This window comes from Polyergus mexicanus, unplaced genomic scaffold (genome assembly GCF_030449975.1).
Source record: "Polyergus mexicanus isolate NDT 795.1 unplaced genomic scaffold, iyPolMexi1.0 SCAF_10, whole genome shotgun sequence".
NCBI lineage: Eukaryota > Metazoa > Arthropoda > Insecta > Hymenoptera > Formicidae > Polyergus > Polyergus mexicanus.
In genome coordinates, this window is record NW_027223330.1 from 7,362,422 (window position 1) to 7,383,468 (window position 21,047).

General features: G+C 29.7%; 2 protein-coding genes and 1 pseudogene across 4 annotated transcripts; all 3 read right to left on the reverse strand.

The window, feature by feature from the left end:
- Positions 1-1,309: 1,309 nt before the first annotated feature.
- Positions 1,310-6,305, reverse strand: LOC138936966 (facilitated trehalose transporter Tret1-like). 3 transcript variants are annotated; one of them, XM_070302780.1, is made up of 5 exons: positions 6,251-6,305; positions 5,406-5,677; positions 3,625-4,049; positions 1,729-1,949; positions 1,310-1,605 (listed from the first exon to the last, which is right to left on the reverse strand). In XM_070302780.1, the coding sequence occupies exons 1-5, from the start codon at positions 6,276-6,278 to the stop codon at positions 1,313-1,315; spliced, it is 1,239 nt and encodes a 412-aa protein (XP_070158881.1). In that variant the 5' UTR covers positions 6,279-6,305; the 3' UTR covers positions 1,310-1,312. The 3 variants fall into 3 exon arrangements, with proteins under 3 accessions (XP_070158881.1, XP_070158880.1, XP_070158883.1); XM_070302779.1 differs by having other exon boundaries at positions 1,310-1,949; XM_070302782.1 differs by lacking the exon at positions 5,406-5,677 and having other exon boundaries at positions 1,310-1,949; positions 6,251-6,302.
- A 704-nt stretch (positions 6,306-7,009) lies between these two features.
- Positions 7,010-11,978, reverse strand: LOC138937120 (facilitated trehalose transporter Tret1-like; annotated as a pseudogene).
- A 3,040-nt stretch (positions 11,979-15,018) lies between these two features.
- Positions 15,019-19,953, reverse strand: LOC138937194 (ubiquitin carboxyl-terminal hydrolase 35). The gene is made up of 3 exons (XM_070303201.1): positions 18,317-19,953; positions 17,934-18,157; positions 15,019-17,813 (listed from the first exon to the last, which is right to left on the reverse strand). Exons 1-3 carry the CDS (start codon positions 19,876-19,878, stop codon positions 16,876-16,878), a joined length of 2,724 nt encoding a protein of 907 aa, XP_070159302.1. The 5' UTR covers positions 19,879-19,953; the 3' UTR covers positions 15,019-16,875.
- Between the last annotated feature and the right edge of the window lie 1,094 nt (positions 19,954-21,047).

Below are 21,047 nucleotides of genomic sequence, written 5' to 3' on the forward strand. Positions count from 1 at the left end.
TAAATGCCAAAGTATACAAGCCAAGCTCTTTTAGCCGGGATTATGACTAATAAAAATTAAATCCCTCAAATTTTAATTTAAAATTTTAAAATAATTGTATACATATGGTTTTCAAAAACATAGTTTTTTATACATCTTACAAATATAGAAATCATTAAATTATCCCACGGTGATGTTGCAAAAGCTATCATTAACCAACTGATTATCGAAGGCACGGCCGTAAATAACATGGTATTTTTTCTACCAATGACATTCACCATAAATCCACAAAGAATAAAATCTTTAGTTATACCGATCATAAGTAAGGATGCCACCCAAGAGGCCTTCTCCGTAGTCAAATGAATGGACTTGGCATCATTATCTTCCATCAGTTTAGGCAAGGATGGCGCGATGTCCAACCCAAAAATTGACCACCTTTCAGGTAAAATAATACGGTTCGAAAGGAATTGATTCATCAACAATGTTGATTTTATAAATAATTTTATAAATAATATTTTGTATATATCTAAATTATATATATATATATATATATATATATATATATATATATATATATAACACATTTTATGATGTAATACCTGCTACATAAAATTATAAAAATTTTTATTTAAAATGTTAAATTAAAATAAGAATATTAAATAAATTTAGTTGTAAAAAAAGTAATTTAATCTACTATAAATTTTAGAGATTAATAATGAACAACAATTTAATCAAAAAAATGTTTATCCATATTTAATTTTATTTCGATATATGTATGTACATACCTGCTATGGCAGCAAGACATACCTTCTTCATTTTTACAGATATTAGTACAAGGTAAGGATCATTTCTGCGAAAGAACGCTAAATGATTATAGTAGTAGTTGAAGGAATTTTATAAAAATAAAAGAGATTTAGATAATAACATTATATCAGTTTTATCTCGAAGAAAATTTTGATATGTATTTATTATTATCTGACCTTACAAAATTGAATGACTTTTATATGATCTTAATATGAGAGAGATTAAATATCTTGTGCGATTAAATATCTCTTGTGTGAATAACTGTGTAAAATATGCCAAATATTCTGTAATATATATCACATATATATTATATACAATATATATATTGTATATACACACATATATATATATATATATATATATATATATATATATTTAAAAAAAAAACACGCGATTCAGAAAAATTTCTATCGTAGTACGTTTCATTTGTCTGTTATTAAGAATTTATAAATTTGACTTATGATTAGTTTAATTAGAAGTAAATAATTTAGGAACTTGTCATAAAAAAAATTAACGCAGAAATTAATTTCTATTTTTTTATTTGTACACTCGACGAGCCATGCAGTTTCTCCTGTATCTGCTGCAAAGTCTTGCCTTTGGTTTCAGGTACGTAGACAAGCGTGAATAAAGCACCAGCAAGACTGCACGCTGTGAATATCCAGAACGGTATATGCAAGCCGAAATTATCGGCTATGACTAGATATAATTTTGTCACACCAAAAGCCTCGACACCGCTCGAGATAATAGTTACCATGGTGCCGAGAGGTTTAACGTTTGTGGGAAATAGTTCACTGACCATGGCATTTGGCAGTGCGGACAGACCTACAGAGAACATAATTATGTACATGATCACACCGATAGCAGGCAACCATGTTAATTTGCTGGTATCCACATAGACATGTAAATGAAAATATATTGCAATCATGGTAGTCGAACAGGCCGAACCGATTGCGGAGATGATCAGCAGCGATTTTCTGCCGCTGCGATCGGTGATAAACATACAGACGATTGTGCTGATCACTTGTACCGTGCCCAGTATCATAGTTAAATACTTGCCCTCTAAATTACTATTCGCTTGATTAAAAATTAATTCAGCATATTGCTCTATAGCCTGAACGCCGCTCATTTGGTGAATAGTGATTAGACATATCACCGTGATTAAGGCTCTATAAAATCAAAAATTTCAGTATTATCATATATATATATATATATATATATATATATATCAGGGTTGGGAAGTAACGCGTTACTTGTAACGCCGTTACCGTTACAGTTACTTTTTTTCAGTAACTGTAACGGTAATGGCGTTACAAATTTTATTTGTAACGGAAAAAGTAACTTCGTTACATTTTTCGGTAACGAGTAACGAATTTAACAGTTACTTTTATCGTTACTTTTTTCAAATTTTTTGATTTATTTAAGATATTATTCTTGCTATTGTGCGTGATAAAATTTTTATCTTAACCGTAAAGCCGTAAGCAAATCGACCAATTAGCATTCTTATTATGTTGTAAAAATGTTTGAATGTGATTGATCAACTTATGGCTCTTGCAGACGCGACGCGCGATATCCAATGAGAGCTTTATCTTTTCGGAAAAGCAGAGCTCTCATTTACTACCAGTTCTAAGTACCTTGCAACGAAAATTAGAAAATCTCAATAAATCTGACCTTATAGATTGCCATTCATTAGTTGAAGCTATTCAGCAAGGTTTAAATAAAAGGTAACTTATTAATTTGATTAATACATATGTTATTTAATTTTAAATAAGGATTTAATTGAAAAATATTATTTTATTTTAAACTATTGATTCAAAAGTATTAATTTCAATAAAACAAACAATGTCGCTTAATTTACTATATTTGATTTTAGATTTCTTACAATATTTGAAACAGAAGAATTAATAATAGCAGCATGTTTACATCCAAAATTTAAGTTAAACTGGTTAACCGGAGAAAAAAGAAAACGTGCTGAAAATTACTTGGAGGATTTATTGGGAATCCGATCAACTGAAAATTCTTCAAAAGCTGGAAAATCTGACGATCACGATGATTTTTTCATTTTTGAGCAAAAAACGGTGCAAAATGAATCTGAACAAGAAGAATTGCAACGGTTTTTAAAATCAAATAATTGTAATCTAAAAATGTTAAACGACTATCCAAAACTTAAAAAACTTTTTATTAAATATAATACAGCTCTACCAAGCAGTGCATCTGTAGAAAGAATGTTTAGCATCGGTGGCTCTGTATTAACACCACAAAGAGAGCATTTAAATGATGATACTATGGAGCAACAAATTTTATTAAAAATTAATAAAGAATTTCGATAAAATTTAATCATTTATTTTGTAATAAACCTTGAATGAAATCTTGCTTACAATTTTTTAAAAGTTTTTCTTATGCAAAATAATTTATTAGTTTGTATCGTAAAAAAGTAACGGAAATTGTAATGACTCGTTACTTTTTAGTAACTGTAACGGTAACGAGTTACTTTTTAAAATTGGTAACGAGTAACGGTAACGAGTTACTTTTTAGAAAAAATAACGGTAACGGTAACGAGTTACTTTTATAAAGTAACTTTCCCAACCCTGATATATATATATATATATATATATATATATATATATATATATATATATATATATATATATTATAATATAATTATTCCATTGCAAGAAATAGATTTCTACAAAACTTTTATTAGCATAATTTTTAAAACAAACATATAGATCTCAAACGCATATATGTATATGTATAGCTGAATAGTAAAATAATTATTTTTGAAGATTATATTGATCCGCGAATATCATTCATGTTGTGATGAAACAAAATTTGACATCTTACCTACGATTTCCAGGTACACATAAGAGTTCTCGAAAACCAGAATTATTTGCCATATCAACTTTTATGGTCTGCTCGATATCATCTGCCTCCTTATGAACATCGTCTTTGCCTCTCAATTGAACGAGAGATTTTATGGCCTTCTGTCTGGCATTGCGGCGCATCAAATAATACGGAGATTCCGGGAGCCAGATGAAAATGACCAAAAACAAGCAAGGCCCCACTAAGGACACGAAGGCAAGATTTCTCACTGAGAGAAACGGACCTATCACATATTCAAATGTGGTACCAATTTTTGAAATGACTGTGAGCATGGATCCCAAAGTACCACGAATGTCTGCTGGTGAAATTTCACCAATATACATTAGCGTGGCCGAATAAGCGAGACCTGTAGATAATCCGGCCAAAAATCTCGATATATACAACTCCTGGGAACCAGAGAAAAAATGGGAATATTAATGGACAAAATGCGTCAAATTGATTCTTATTCTAGTGTTTTACAAACTCAAGAAGATAATATTAACTGTTTTAAAATAATTTCATAGATATATTAGATTCCATAAAGTTAAAAAGCTCATATATATTGGATAAGTTTAGTCTGAAAATCAATTTTAATGTTTAAAATTTCACTTTGATAGCTTTATATTGTTCGAATAACAAATATAATATTATGCAGAGAAATACATAATTTTACTGATATATTCAGCTCTTATACTATAATTATTTATATTTTAAACATTTTAAAATGTGATTTCAGTGATTTTTCTATAAAACATTTTTCAACAGTATCGCAAATTTTTACAGGAGAAAGATAAATCTTCTTATAATACAAGATTAATTTATTGTTTTCGATTATTATTATTATGATGTCATAAACTATTTTCAACAATTTTGTACAGAGAAATATTTTGCTTTTTATTTCGATTGTGTGTGAGATAATACTTGATAAAATATTTGAAATTAACTATTCTCTTGTCGTTATTTATAGTAAATAATAACTTTTTATAAATTATACATATTAAATAAAGTCGATGAGTTTATAAAATGAAACATATATACTAACAATTTTTGTAAAAGTTTTTCGTAAATAATACACATTATTAGCATAAATCGAGAAAAAGAAATTTTACATTTATTTTAAATTGTTTGAAATCTTCTAGATTATGTTATATGTATAATGGAAAGTAATATTAGGAATTGAAATTCATAGAGTTATATATAAAATATCTAAAATAAATAAATTATAGTTAATATGGATACATGTTTAATATATGTCATGGTTATAATTGTAAAACTGAGTTCAGGCTATCTGAAAAATAGATTTTATCGAAAGATACTATTTCCATAATCATTGGATAATAATTAGATAAATAATATTTTTATACAATATAAATATGAATATGTGATATAATCTTCACATGAAAATCACGAAATTTGTCTGCAGAAAGAAATATATACAATTTTCTATAGATATTAGAAATTATTAAAATTGTTAAAGCTTGTTTATAAATAATAATAAGATAAAATTTAAAATTTGTATTTGACTTGCAATATTTTCAAAGAAAATCTTAAAAAAAAAATTATACATATAAAGTATACAATACCAACATGCTAATATTAGTCAAATTCTTGAGATAGAAAAATTGGATTTATGATAGGTAAAACGAATAAACATTTGAGTTTGAATTCTTAATCTCAAGATATGCTTTAAAAACATTTGATATATCAAATACACATATTTTGTTTTAAAATAAATTTAGCAAATTTAGAAATTATTTAATTACCCACGATGATGTTGCAAAAGCTATCATCAACCAACTAATAATTGAAGGCACGGCCGACAATAACATAGTGTTTTTTCTGCCAATAACGTTCACTATAAATGTACAATAAATAGAACCCGCCATTACACCTAGCATAAGTAAAGATGCCACCCAAGATGCTTCTTCCGAAGTCAAACGCACAGGATATGTTTCATCTTTTCCTTCTATCAATATAGGCAAAGACGGTGATGCCCAACCAAAATATTGGCCGACTGTTAGCATACCCAGATTGCCTGATAAAATAGTAACTTTCAAATGGGATTTTGTGTGTGTGTGTGTGTGTGTGATATGTATCGGTATCATATGTGGATGTGTGTGTGCACACAATTTATATCCATATAACTGTTTTTATTATGATAATTTTTAATATTGTATTAGAATTAAAATTTTAAAATATATATAGAAACAATTGTTTTAATTATAATACACCATTTTCTTCACACACACACACACACACACATACTTCTAAAAAATACGTTACATTTAAAATTAATTTGAAATGGAAAGATGTTTTAAATATCATAAGCAATTATAACTATAAAAGATAGAGTATACAAACTAGATTATATAATACAAAATACATCTTATAAAGAGAATAGTAAGCTGTAAAAAAATATACAAAAAAAAATATATATATATAACAAATTAAAAATATCAAGAGAATTTAAATAACATTGTATATTTATAAAAAATAATGTTTAATTTACTTTAAGTTTAATTATATATTAATAATGAAAATCGGAGCCGGTACTACATCCAAAAATTTATTTATTTGTCTAATTATTCTAAAAAACATGTATGTATACCTGCTACAGCGGCGAGATATATTTTCATCTTTCGCGATACAACCGGTTTCACATGCAAACATTTAATGATGAGTGTGTCAGAATAAGCTGATTTAAAAAAGGTTTATAGATAACGCTATCATATCAATTTTATCGCTAACTCATTGTGTATTTAATATAAATAACGAAGATTAAATTGTATATAATCGGAGAACAGATTTTAAATTATCGAAGAACAGATTTTATATTATCAAAAAACAGATCTTATATAATCATTATTTCAGATCTTGTGTAATCATAATTTGAAAACAATTACAAATATCTTATCAAGAATTATTGCACATATTTATATAATAAATATTTTATGCTATATTTAGTTTATATATTAAACAAGGAACAAATCTTTTTTGATGCTATTATCGAGAGATTTTTATACCATATAAAGAAGCATGCTATTCATCTATCATTAAGAATTTATCAATATAAATATCAAAGAACAAGATCATTATATTATTGATATCTGATAATATTAATTTTTAAATGTCAGCTAAAGTTAAAAAGCTGATTCTTATACAAATTTAGGAAATACAATATCGTTATAATTCTCCAATTGCCAAAACTAAATTTTGTGTATATATTTATGATTAATCTTTCTAAATGCAATTAATGTGGCGAGAGTCCGGTATAAGATCGATTTTAAAAAGTGCTTTCTCTAATGAACAATTTAAAAATACTACTCGTTGAAAAAAGTTTAACGTGTAAATATTTTATTTACGATTCTCACTGCTTCGATAAGCCTTGCAATTGCTCTTGTATCTGTTCGAACGTCTTGCCTTTGGTTTCAGGTACATAGAGAAATATGAATAAAGCACCAGCGAGACTACACGCGGTGAATATCCAGAACGGTACGTGTACGCCAGCAATATCGGCAATGATTAAATACAATGTTGACATGACAAAACCCAACAAACTGATTAATACTAAAAAGATCGTGCTGCCGAGAGTCTTCACATTTATGGGATACAGTTCACTGAGCAAGGTGAACGGTAGTGAGCCTAGGCCCAAAGCATACATGATTGTATATATCATTACACCTGTGGCGGGCAACCAAACTAGATGGTTGGTATTTATTATATGATTGTATTGCAGATTGAAATATATCGCAACCATACCGGTCGAACAGCCCGAACCGATTGCGGAGATGATCAGCAGCGACTTCCTACCGCTGTGATGAACATACACCCAGTAAGCAATTTGATAACAAATTGTTGCCAAATTGGCATCAAATTCGCTCAAAACTTGGTAACAAATCCAGTGCCATCTGTGTCCGCATTAAGCTTGTGTTTTGGTGACAAAGCTTGTTGACATAACCTGACAGCAAATTGATGGCAAAAACCGAGCAAAGCTTGACATGATTTGACGTCAAATTGATGGCAAAAATCGAGCAAGATCTGCGCAAGACAATCTGATAGCAGATTGTCAGCAAAAACCGAACAAATTCTGCAGCTTTTGGCCATGCATATAAAAATATATATTTAAATAGATTTAAAGCCTCCCAGTAAGCAATTTGATAAAAAATTGTTGCCAAATTGGCATCAAATTCGCTCAAAACTTGGTAACAAATCCAGTGCCATCTGTGTCCGCATTAAGCTTGTGTTTTGGTGACAAAGCTTGTTGACATAACCTGACAGCAAATTGACGGCAAAAACCGAGCAAAGCTTGACATGATTTGACGTCAAATTGATGGCAAAAATCGAGCAAGATCTGCGCAAGACAATCTGATAGCAGATTGTCAGCAAAAACCGAACAAATTCTGCAGCTTTCGGCCATTCATATAAAAGTATATATTTAAATAGATTTAAAGCCTTAACCCTAAGTAACAAAATGATGATAAGTTATGGTCATAAAATGACCATTAGATAATTAGACATTATATAAAATCATATATTAATATGTTAAAACATATAGGTAAATTCAAATAACTTAATTTATAAAATTAAAGATCTTTTTGGACAGAAATTGTTTGAATAAGTGAAAATCGAACAACTATCTGTTCGATTTGCAAAAAATCAATTCAATATCTGAATTTCCTGTATAAGAATTGTGTCAAAAATTGAACTGATAGAAATATATATATTATAATATTATTAGCATTTTGTAGGCTTTATATACACTCATGACAAGAATTTGAATACGGGTATAGATAATGAATAACGCGCCGCATAGCGATAAGCGACTGAACTATTTTATAATACTTTGTAATAAGCTGCAGATTTTGTTCGGTTTTTGCTGCCAATTTGCCATCAGATTGCGCACTCTAGATCCTGCTCAGTTTTTGCCGACAATCTGATGTCAGTCATGTCAGCAAGCTTTGCTCGGTTTCTGCCGCCAATTTGCTGTGTAGTTATGTTAGCAAGCTTTGCTTGATTCTTGCCGGCAATCTGCCAGCTTAATCGGTAATAACAACTCTTGTACCAAATTTGTAGCCTTTTTGCTGACAATAATTTGTAGCAAGCACTTGGCAATATCTGTTAGAACAGACCTGGCTGACTGGGCAAATAATGGAAAATATCATTTGTAGGGCGCCCAGTATCATGGTCATGTACTTGCTTTCCAGATTACTATTCGCTTGATTGAAAATATGATATCAGCATACTGCAAGATTGTTTGAAAACCGCACATTTGTTGAATTACGCCCAGGCACGATATTATTATTAGAGCCCTGTAAAATCAAGATTATTAATCAAACTCGGCCGAAGTAATAGCTCTAATGTTATCATTGTAATAATTTCAAGTTACTATATCAAAAATGGATCGAAACAAAAATATTTTTAAGAACTATTATATAAAAATACAATTATTTTATATAGAAAAAAATAGATTTAATATATATAATTATATATATTATTTGCAAAATTAACTCATACATAGGTAAATATGATAGAAAAGATATTTTTGGAATTTTTTTGTTAATTAATGATTGTGTGTGACGATAAATGGAAATTTGACATCTCATCTGCGATTTCCTGGCACGCATAAAAGTTCTCGAAAACCAGCTTTATTAGCTAAATCGACTTTTACGAACCGCTCAATATCATTTGCTTCATTGTGAACATCCTCTCTGCCTCTCAAAATTGAGACCGTTTATGGCTTTTTGCTTCTCGTTATGATGTATCAAATAGTACGGAGATTCTGGTAGCTAGATGAAAGTAAATATAAATAGACACGGTCCAATCAAAGACACGAAGGCGAGATTTTGTACCGATAAAAATGGGCCTATCACGTACATCATTAAATTGCCGATTCTCGTGGCGACTGTTAACATAGATGTCAAATGTGCTGATGAAATTTCACCTAAATATATCGGCGTAACTGAATAAGCGATACCCATAGCCAAACCGGATATAAATCTTGATATATATAGCTCCTGTAAAGAAAAGAAAAAGGTAGGAAGATAAAGAGATTGACTGTGCCATTGATTGCCGGCTATAAGTGGCATAAGATACTTGAATGCTGCGTCAATTTACAATGTATTTATAAACTATATCTAGATAATGATAATGAAGCAATGTACATATATATATGTATGTGAGATAACATTGTGTCAAAAATTACTATAGATATGTATATATCTCTTTATTTGAGTATTGTTTAAACGCGGATCAGATCAGCACGTGGTCTTGCACAGTGTTCCAGCACAGTGTTTTTTTATCATTCATAAGCAATCAATCTAAGAGTTTACACTATCATCGATAATTAAGTTAATAATTAACATATCCAGATAGCACATATTCTTAAAAGACATCTAAAATACGACTTAAAGACGTCTTATTGTTCCTTAGACATTCTTAAGATGTCTTTTGGTCTTCTTGTGCTGTCTGAACCGCATGTAATTGTGCGTATACGTTATCGGTTTAATTTAAATCTCAATATGAGCATTGAGACATTTAAGATTAATTTATTATATATATATTAATTAAATATAGAGTTATATAGAGTTATATACGTAACAAAAATTAAAAGAAACGTATTTAAAAATTTCTGAAAAGAATATATAAATATATATATTGTTTAAAATATATGTCTAAAGCACTCTGTATTAAGAATTATTGAATTTTAATTTAAAAATTGGATATAATATGTGCATATAATAATAAGTGCAAAATAAGCTTTTCTATTATTTAAGAGATCAGCGAATGATAATTGTATAACAATTTGTTGATAAAATATCTTTTCGACGCCAAATGTGAGCATTCTCATTTCAATCTGTACATGAAACGGAAATCGCGTTCATCTAATAAAATTTTATATATTGACGAGAAAGAAACTATCCTGTTTTTAAATAGATCTTATGAGCTTGATAAAACCTTATGTAGAAGTCTCTTTGTAGATTAGAGAATGGGATGGAATTTAAAATTTAAATTAAAATTGATGTGTGTATGCTCTCAGGATGCACATACAATATTATTTTCTAGGAAATATATGTACTCGGATATAATAAACTTATCCATGGTGATGTTGCAAAAGCTATCGTCAACCAGCTCATTATCGAGGGTATGGCCGTAAATAACATGATGTTTTTTCTGCCGTAAACATCCACCGTGATGGCACCCATCGCTGAACCGAATATGAGTAAAGATGTTATCCAAGCGGATTCTTCGGAAATCAGATGTACAGGATATTTTTCATCCTTTCCTTGCATCAATATCGGCAAGGATGGTGACGACCAACCAAAAAATTGGCCGACCGACAGCATTCCCAGATTTCCTTCCAAGTAAAATAATATTTCGAATAGATTTTGAGGTTTTTTTAAATTGATATTAATAATGTTAATTTTATAGAAGAAAATATTCCTATCTATATAAGTTTCATTTATATATATTATAAATATATTATAAAAAAAATTTGATTGAAGTTTATATATATATAGCAATATATTATATGTATTGCTATACATATATATAAACTTTAAACAAATTTTTTTTTAATTTTAATGAAACTTTATACGTGTAGCTATTTAAAAACACATCAATTAGAAAAATAACATAATGAAAGTTGCATTTAAGTATTCTAAGTAATTCAAAGAATAGACAGGATATATAATAGGCTATTACATATGTAATAACTTAACAAATAGTTAGGATAACAAAGAAAATGCATAAAAGGCTATGTGATAATTAAATATAAGTTTTATCAAAAAATTATAAAGAATATTTATTAAAAGAGCTAAATAAAAAAATATGAATGAAACTAAATGTATGTTTTATATATATAATATCATCGTCACATTAATATAGCATCAATCTTATATGACTCTTAAATGAAGCAATAGACACTGACTGTCACAGAGAATTGCGAACCATTATTAACATTAAAGCTCATATAAAAATATTTAATGTTGTAATGATGTGTGTTAATGAATAGTTACATATAGTGTATATATCCAACTTTAAGCAAAAATTTAGTTATTTAAAAAAGTTATTTAATAGAAAAGATAATTTATAAACTATTGCAAATTTGTTGTAATTATGGAATAATAATGTATGAATATGTGCATGCAACCGAAAAATTTGTTTCCATGTTTATCCCAATAGATGCGTATAATCACGAAAAAATTATAACAGTAATGGCATTGTGTTGTTGTTAATCTATTATTATTCTATTATTCTTTTATATAATACTAATAATTTTTTGCGACAGAATTATACATATACGTACCCGCTATTGCAGCAAGATATAACTTCTTCATCTTTACACAACACAATCGTTTTCACATGCGAATATTAAATGATCTGAGATGATCTTTCAACGAATAGAATCTGTTAATGAAATTTTAGATAAAACGATTTAGATAATAACGTCATCAGTTTCATCTGAAATATTAAACAATTTTTAAATAAATTTCACATTATCGAATGGAATAGAGATTTAACAAACTTTTATATAATCTTAATATAAGAGATTTTATCTTGTGAATGATTATGCAAATATTATATATTATTAGGTATATATCATATATCATATATATATATATATATATATATATAAAATAAACGAAAAAGGCTCCAATAAAATAAGAAACTGGGCAAATGGGAGCTAAAACGCGGTAAATAAAGCGCGATTACAATTATGTAGGAATTCTTCTTTAATTAATTATCAAAACGTTTCGGTCCTTGCTTTGGGCCATCTTCAGTCGATTACATAATACAAATGCAAATTAAGCTTATATGTTGGTAAAAAAAGGAAAAAATTATAATCAAAGACAGAATATATACGCTATAATACATCTAACGCGATGAAATCGCGGTGCTCTCAAAATTGAATGAAACTGACGGCAAGCTTTTTTCTTATGCCAGCCGTAAGGGAACAAGATGCACATGTATTTGACTGCACTCCATTATTGTGGAAGCTGAAAAAAACATGCACTTAGAGATAAAAGATAAAGCAAAAGATTAAAAGCTAAAATGAATAAAAAAGGAGACTCACCAGAGGCCCCAAGAAAACAAGAACCCCAAAGATCAAAATCACATTACACATTTACACGCTGGTTATAGAGGGTTTAATATAAATTTAAATTTAAACATCCGCGAGACACAGTTATCCATCGGTTTTATTTCTGACAGTTAAACGTGATTATTATACAGCACCGCAAGATTGCAACAACATTGCAGCAACATTTTTCTGCAAGATTGCAACATTGCAGAAACATTACGAAATGTTGCTGCAACGTTGTTATGATATTGCAGCAACAGTAAAATGTCCGCCTACAGAAATATTGCAATATAATATTGCAGCAACATAGCAATATAATATATATGCAATAATGCTTTATGTATATTTATCGACATAATATCTTTAACATATGAAAAAAATAATAAGAAATTAGGCATATAAGAATCAGGATTTAGTGTGTATATAGATTTTCTGTATTATAATAATAACGAAATTATAAATTGTAAATTTTTCGGTACACATTCGACTTCCTTCAGTGACAGAGAATATCTAAGAGAAATAAAAAAAAAACTCAATTTGCAATTTTGTAAATTCACAATCTCTTTGTATCCGAAATATTCAGATATGCAAAAAGATTGTGGTGGATTTACGCATACAACAAGTTTTTTCACATCTCTCTTGTCTTCATATAATCTCAAAATTTATTTATTAAAATCTGAAGTATCTTGCATGTTTGTCCATTCTTATATAAAATTAAAAATTATTATTAAATTTTATAATTTTATAATTTTTAATTTTATATAAGAAATGGAAACTATTAAAAAAATTCTTAGTCTAATGTCTGAGTCCCCTGTGTTGGAGTTATATCATACAATTTAAACTAATGAAAATAGTTATTATATCTTTAATCTTATTAGCCGCTCTTTGTAAACTTTATATAATCATCGTGACTAAAAATTAAATGCGGAATAGATAGCGCAATATGCACCGCATAGCGGTAAACGAATGAACTAGCGATTATCGAATACTTTCTTTGGAATATTTTTGGAATGTTGCTGTAACATTACTAAAGTTATATTGTAAAATAATGTCTTTGTAATATTTCTGCAACATTAAACTACAATATGCAATATTGCAGCAATGTTGTTGCAAGCTTTAGTGCTGTATGGGGGAATGTATGTATTTTGTCTTTGCTCGCAATTTTTTCCTTTTTTTTATCAATTATATAAATCTAATATGCCTTTTTATTACGTAGTCGACTGAAAATGGTCTAAAGCAAAGACCGAAATGTTTTGGTAATTAAAGAAAAATTTTTACAAGATTGTGATTGTGCTTTATTTACCGCGCTTTGACTTCCACTTGCCCAGTTTCTTATTTTATTATATATTTATATATATTTATTTATTTGTAAATTGTATATAAAACTAAATATAGAAAATTCATAACATACCATATTGCAGAAGAAAAACAGAATTTTAGTTCAAACCAAGGCTTTTCTTTATTGTATTATCATGGAAGATTCAAATCGTGATGTGCATTCTCTATTTTTTTGTCACAAAAAATTTTTAATATAAGAATCATAAAATAATAGCAGATTAACAACAACAGAATGTCAACACGATATAATTTTTTCGCTATGTTCTATAATAAAAAATTTATTATATTAATATTAGATATTTAATCGATACAAAGAATTATATTAATCTTTCAATGAGGGATATTTCATATACAAATGGTATTAAACATTGTACATTTTAATATTAGTTGACATTGACGATAAATGGACATCATTTAAAATGTATAATTTAATTAGCCCAATATTACATTTAACATGAACTGCACTATTAATATTACAATCTTAATAGTAATGTAGCTGTATTAAGATTATAGATAAAGCTTAACATTTCGCAAAATGTTCATTTCAATGTGAATACCGAGATCAAAAAAATTAATATTTTGTCAATATGACGATATAAAATTATCACAGATTTATGATGTTTTCGAATTCTATATATAATATTATGTAGTATCTTTCTCTTTATAATTAAAATAAATTATTCAGCATGATGATAATAAATTTGTTTTCTTAATTTTTGTAATTTTGGGCGCTATATTCTATAAACGCTAATATAAATACAAATATTGCCTCATTTCAAAAAAATATCCAAGAAAAAATAAATTTATATAATTATATAAGATCGTATATGGCCATATGTAATTAAATCCGACATTTCGGATATAATTAAATCCAAGTTTTGGATATTTATATTAATTATATTAATAATTATATGTAACCGTATATGATCGATCTTATATGTATTTTTTCTCGGATAGGCTCTTTGTATTGAAAAAAAATATAACTTTGGAAATAAATACCACATCAATAAATAAAAGCACAATGTGTGGCGTATTTTGACAAACATTGCATATATTGTAAAAAGACGTATATATGATTATACGCATATATACTTGGTTATATTAATTTTTCTTTATAAATTACATCTTTACGGCTAAGTGCATTCAGTATAAGCTCATAAGCACAAACAAAATATAACAATTATAACAATGTCATATTAGATAGTCTGTACTTATTAAATATTAAATACTGTTTTCTCTCTTTCTCTCTCTCATTCTATGTGTGTAATAAAACAACAAATGTACAAAAAACCACAGCCGATTAAGTCGTATTTCTCATTTTCTCTTAATATTTTTGTAACAAGTCTTGGTAACTTTACACAAGCATTCCTCAGACTCCTCAGATACCCTTTAATAAATATTAAAATTCTAAATAGTAAAATTCACGACATAGTATTATAAAATCTGCAATAATTATCGATTTTCTAGTTAATGACGATGTCACGATGATGAATCTACTCATTAACATCAACAATATGCTGCAGTAACTATTTAATTACTTATAGCTATCGACAGGAATTCACTTTTACAACTCATATGCAGAGTGTGCTACAAAATTCTATCGAATATAAACTGTCAAAGATACTATATATATCTATTAATAAAATACACATATCAAGAAAAAAATCTATTATGTTTTTGTCGACAGAATTTTGTAACATTCTGTATATATAGAGTGAGGCACTTGTTTTTTATTCACTCACCCTTAATAACGTTTCTGATTAACATTTCTAATCTAAAAAATAATTCAAACGGAGTTGTCTTTAAAAAAAAAAAAAATCAGTTTTTTTTCGTTTTTCCATCACATAAGATACTAAATAAAATAACTACTATTTGAATAACCTTCTATGATATGTAACAAATAAATATCTGCTTTAGCAAAACAAATACAAATATATCTTCAAAATTTACTGTTAATTAAAAGAGATACATACAATATTGCACTGAGCATATGTGTGACACAAGAAATAATAGTGGTATTCAATACATATAATAAAATTTTAGTTGAATCGAAAACGTCAAATATTTGTCGAGGGTAATTGTATTTAAGGGAAATATTATTTAATAATGTACACACACACATACATACACATATACGCGTGCGCATAATTAATATAAAGTTTTAGAAAAACAATACGAATAAGATGAAAGCTTAAGATGTATTGGAGAGCATATGCGATATTTTTTTTAGTAACACATAATTTAAAAATCAGTGAATAACACAAATTTAAAAATCACTGAATAATACATAAATTTAAAATTACAATTAAACACATTTTTTTATATACATTATTAACGATTGGAAAATAGAAACATTAATTTGTAATAGCCTTAATGCGTACTTATCTCTCATGTACATAAACATATCTGCTTGCGTTCGTATAAATATTATTTTCATGTATTCGTTTATATTTTATGTACATACAAATCTGTTTTGCATATATTCGAGTTCTGGATGTTTCCACTTCGCATTCTATTTCATATAGCTGCCATAACATTTTTTTCGTAACTATCGTCAAGTTACAGTAGTGTGATGAACATGTACAGTGATGTATATTCCATTTTGTAGATGTAAAATGCAAAATAATACCGATTCTTATAAAAGTTTTTCATAGCGATACGATATGGTATAAAACCATAATATGCGCCTTTCTAAAATTATTTTGTGATGATTGTAATTCTTTTATCTACACATATATAAAATACTTATTGTTAGAACAGAGTTGTTCACGCAATTGGCAAGACTTGCCATTTTCTCATGTAATAGAGAATCTCATTTAATAAAGGAAATGATTTGCTGGAACGTCGATTGCACCGCGACAGCTACTAGGTGGCGGATTATCATCGTCGGAATTATTATCCTGTCTTAAAGATCTTGTTGGAAGTTGACTACGTTGCGACGCTATCGCTCGGCGTCTCAGCTCCTCTATGTAATCCGTAGTGTCATTTGCTATCAGTTCCTGTATATGTTTACTCAGAGTCGACAATTCAGGTTTGTCGTCTTCGTAGATCCCGTCGCGGACTCCCGATTTTTCATAAAACAATATATAAGGTGTGTCGGGCGGTTTCAAGCTTTTGAAGTCTTCAAACGTGGTCTGAGTTACGAAGCTGTCATTAAATTTGTACCAATTCTGCTTAGAATCACAAGCGTACGTAAAATAGTGTCCGTAATCCATACTATACCCAGAATGCACAACAGCGGCGTACAAATGATATGTCTCGGCTGCGGTACACGGTATTGCCGATACCGGCAACCGTATGGTATCGTTATATATCACTTTGTGCCGAAGTTTCGTCCTCAATCGCGTGTCAAAATCGTATCGGAAATGTTTCAACGTCAGAACCAAATGCGCGGGTGCTTGCAGAATTGTAATGATTCTCTGCGCGTCGCACAATTTCGTACATTTGTCGCATCGATACTTGTTCTCTCCCGTTAACTTCTCCGGCGTGAGATAATAGTTGATGAGATCCTGAACGGAAACTTCTTGATTTTCTTGTATCTCTTCAGGAAAACACAATTGCAAATCGCGAAATTTGTCCGTATTACGAGAACTAGTGTCACATTGTGCGCATTGGTATGTGATTTGACACTCCCCACCTAGTACTCTATGAACAAGCGATGTATATGTGCCCGTTTCTTCACCACCCACGGATTGTATACCGCTGTCCGTTGAATCCGAATGCGAATCGCTGAGCCGCTGTCCTAGCTCTTCACCTGTTACAAAAACATTGAAAATATTTAAGTTATAAATAAAATATGATATAAATATAAATAGAAAAATCGAGAGATGCACAAAACGCAATCTGTTTGTATATAAAAATAAAATTATCACACCTCGTGTAAAGTCCGCCAATGATTGCGTTTTCCGTTGCAACGCCAAACCTTCCGTTAGGTCTTCTTCAGTTGTCCAACGCTTAATACCTTTTGTTGATTCCATTGGCAATGTAACATTATCTTCTTGCTTCTCGGCCTTACATTTAAGAGTAGCCGTATTATCATTTCCTCCACAGTTTGTATTAGCAGATTTTTCTTGCTCATGCAAAACATCCAACAGATGACTGCAAAAAGAAACAATTTTATTAATTGTAATAAAATTGTATTTAATGATAATCTCTAGATTTTTATTTGCTATTGTGCGTACAGAAATGGCAAATAAAATTTTTTTTTAACTACATGTATTAAAGGGTAAAAAAGATATTAAAAAATAATATATTAACCAGAGAAATTCTGAACTGTCTTGCTGCTGTCCAGGTAAAAAATATGTAGGTCGTGAAGCTCGTAATACTTCGGTAGGTGCCAAGCATATTCTCTTAGAGTATAATAATAATGCAAACAAATTTTGCAGTTTTTCTAGCAAGGGTGTTTTTCCTGCTTCATTTAAAGGATGATAATTCAATACTTCTTGGCAAAATTGTCTAGTCATTAATAAGGTTTGCAGGACACTATTCATATAACACGTGTTTCCAAGATTGGAGAGTCCAACTTTTCCAGACAATGGCCTTTCTGGTTCTACGATTGGTTCAAACTCTTTCGTTTCATCTATCCATACCGGCTCTCTATAAAGCTCTCTGACAACTTGTATCTGTGGTGATACAGGGTAAGGATAATTCTCTGCACTTCCACATGCCGGTATACAAGTCGAAAATCTTTTACTATATATTTTCATAATATCGACTAAATTCTGTATACATTCCTTACTGGAATCCGAATCTTCTTTCATCAAATCTTTTATCAATGCTGGTATCCTTCTAACTATACGTTGAACAACTGACAACGAGCTTTGCCTTTTTAAAATGTAAAATATAATATTGGAAGCATTCTGGCGAATTATTGGTATCAGTAATACTTTGCACATTAACATTACTATGTCTACCGAGGATTCTGTAAGCTCAAGAAGAGTGGAATATTTGTGTTGTTTCTCCAAACCACGTATGAACTCCATTATCCAAACGCTAAGTCGATCTTTACGCCATTGTGGAAGCCAATTGCATAAAACTTTTAAGGCCTGCACTAACTGATGATCAGAGTGAGATTGGGACAAAATGCAATCTACTGCCTGCGGTATAACGGAAGATTCTACCAACTGCAATATAGCAGCAAGGCCTGGACCTGGCTCTTGCTTTCTGTTTGTGTCCGAGATGATATTGTATAAGGTCGGAAGACAAGTAAACATTAGAATGTCACGTTCTCCGTTTTTTGTGTTCGAGCATAGTGTCTTGAGAAAAAGCTGAATCTTGGTAGTGTTGTCGTAGAAATCTGAAATTTTTTTCGTTTCCAAGGGCATTTGGAAGGAAGACAGGCTCACGACTATCGCTTCGCAGAGTTTTGTGTGATTCGCCGATCTGGGCAGATACACTCTGTTATTCGCCAATGTGTTCAGAAGCTCGGTCAATCGCGACATGTCACCGATGTCAGTCTTTCGCAGCAGCACGGCAACATCGTTCGAAATTGGATTGACGTTGAAACGTTTCTCAATTACATACGTCGACATCCACGCCAAGATTTTCGGCACCTCCGTCATGTTGTGTACGTGACTCCTGAGAATATCCCTCAGCATATCCTCGCAATCGATCAGCTGGCTGAATTCTCGACTGTCCCTTAGATTCTTTAGCATTAGCCAGCCGTCGTCGATGGCCGCGTCGTCTCCCGAGACTATTAATTTTAAACATCGTCCGATGTTATTCTTCAAGACGTGCTCGTTATCCATCTCGTCGTCCGGACGCGCTCGAATTTCGCTACGACTTATCCTTAGCTTAGGATCAACAACGGGAATTACCATTAACCTTCAATCGATGATGATTCGTGTGAAAATCAAAATGATTTCATGTCGGTGAAAAAGTATGAAGGAAGAAAAAAAAAATAGGCAGTACTCAGCGCCATAAATCACATATGTCATTCGAGAGATGATCCTTAAATGAAAAAAAGATGCGGCATAATGGAGGCTTCACACAATATTCATACATCTCATATGTTCGATATCCAATAGAAGAATTTGTTTTCTAGGGACGAAAATGTCGTTAGACTCCGCGTTTTCTATTGGATCTAGTAAAATTCTAGTGTGATCTTTCATTAGCGCAAATAATAGGACGATATTCATATAAACAAATACATTCATATAAATATAATGATAAATAAATAGAAATATATATATATATATACTGGGTGGCCCATTTTAATCCATCCAGTCGAATATCTCAAAAACCAAGCCCGGAAGAGAAAAATGTTTCAGACAAAAGTTGTTTGGTTTCGAGGGGGCCATAAGATGGTACCATTGGTTTGACCTTGGAAAATCATTTGAAGGTCATGTGGAGGTCAACTTTAAAATCTTAAATAGAAACCCCCATTTTTTATGTAGTATTCTTGTAGCTGATATCGAGATCTTTCCAAAACACTATAATAAAGTATTAAGTACTTTTTGAGTTATTTTATATTTTAATCTGACATATTTTGATATAAAAAATTAAATATTTCGTAAAATATTCAGTTTTCGATAATCTTACCGTAATACTTCTATGTACAGAATAATTAGACAAATCAATTAGTATAAAAAAAAATTGTTTTTAAGAAAATTATTTACAATGTATTTTTTTAAACAATTATTTTTTTTTTTTTTTTTTGGCACTAATTAATTTGTCTTATTATTCTGTACATAGAAGTATTACGGTAAAATTATCGAAAACTGAATATTTTACGAAATATTTTATTTTTTATATCAAAATATGTCAGATTAAAATATAAAATAACTCAAAAAGTACTTAATGAAAAAATACTTTATTATAGTGTTTTGGAAAGCTCTCGATGTCAACTACAAGAATACTAAGTAAATAAAAAATGGGGGTTTCCATTTAGGATTTTAAAGTTGACCTTCACATGACCTTCAAATGATTTTCCAAGGTCAAACCAATGGTACCATCTTATGGCCCCCTCGAAACCAAACAACTTTTGTCT

Excerpts from the sequence above, each read along its gene's own strand:
- LOC138936966 (XM_070302779.1), bottom strand. The coding sequence starts at position 6,278 with ATGAAAATATATCTCGCCGCTGTAGCAG. Across the intron at positions 5,678-6,250 it reads ATATCTCGCCGCTGTAGCAG|GCAATCTGGGTATGCTAACA; the intron begins GTATACATACAT and ends CTATTTTATCAG. Across the intron at positions 1,950-3,624 it reads TGTGTACCTGGAAATCGTAG|AGCCTTAATCACGGTGATAT; the intron begins GTAAGATGTCAA and ends TTGATTTTATAG.
- LOC138937194 (XM_070303201.1), bottom strand. The coding sequence starts at position 19,878 with ATGGTAATTCCCGTTGTTGATCCTAAGCTAAGGATAAGTCGTAGCGAA. Across the intron at positions 18,158-18,316 it reads GACAGTTCAGAATTTCTCTG|TCATCTGTTGGATGTTTTGC; the intron begins GTTAATATATTA and ends TTCTTTTTGCAG. Across the intron at positions 17,814-17,933 it reads ATTGGCGGACTTTACACGAG|GTGAAGAGCTAGGACAGCGG; the intron begins GTGTGATAATTT and ends TTTTTGTAACAG.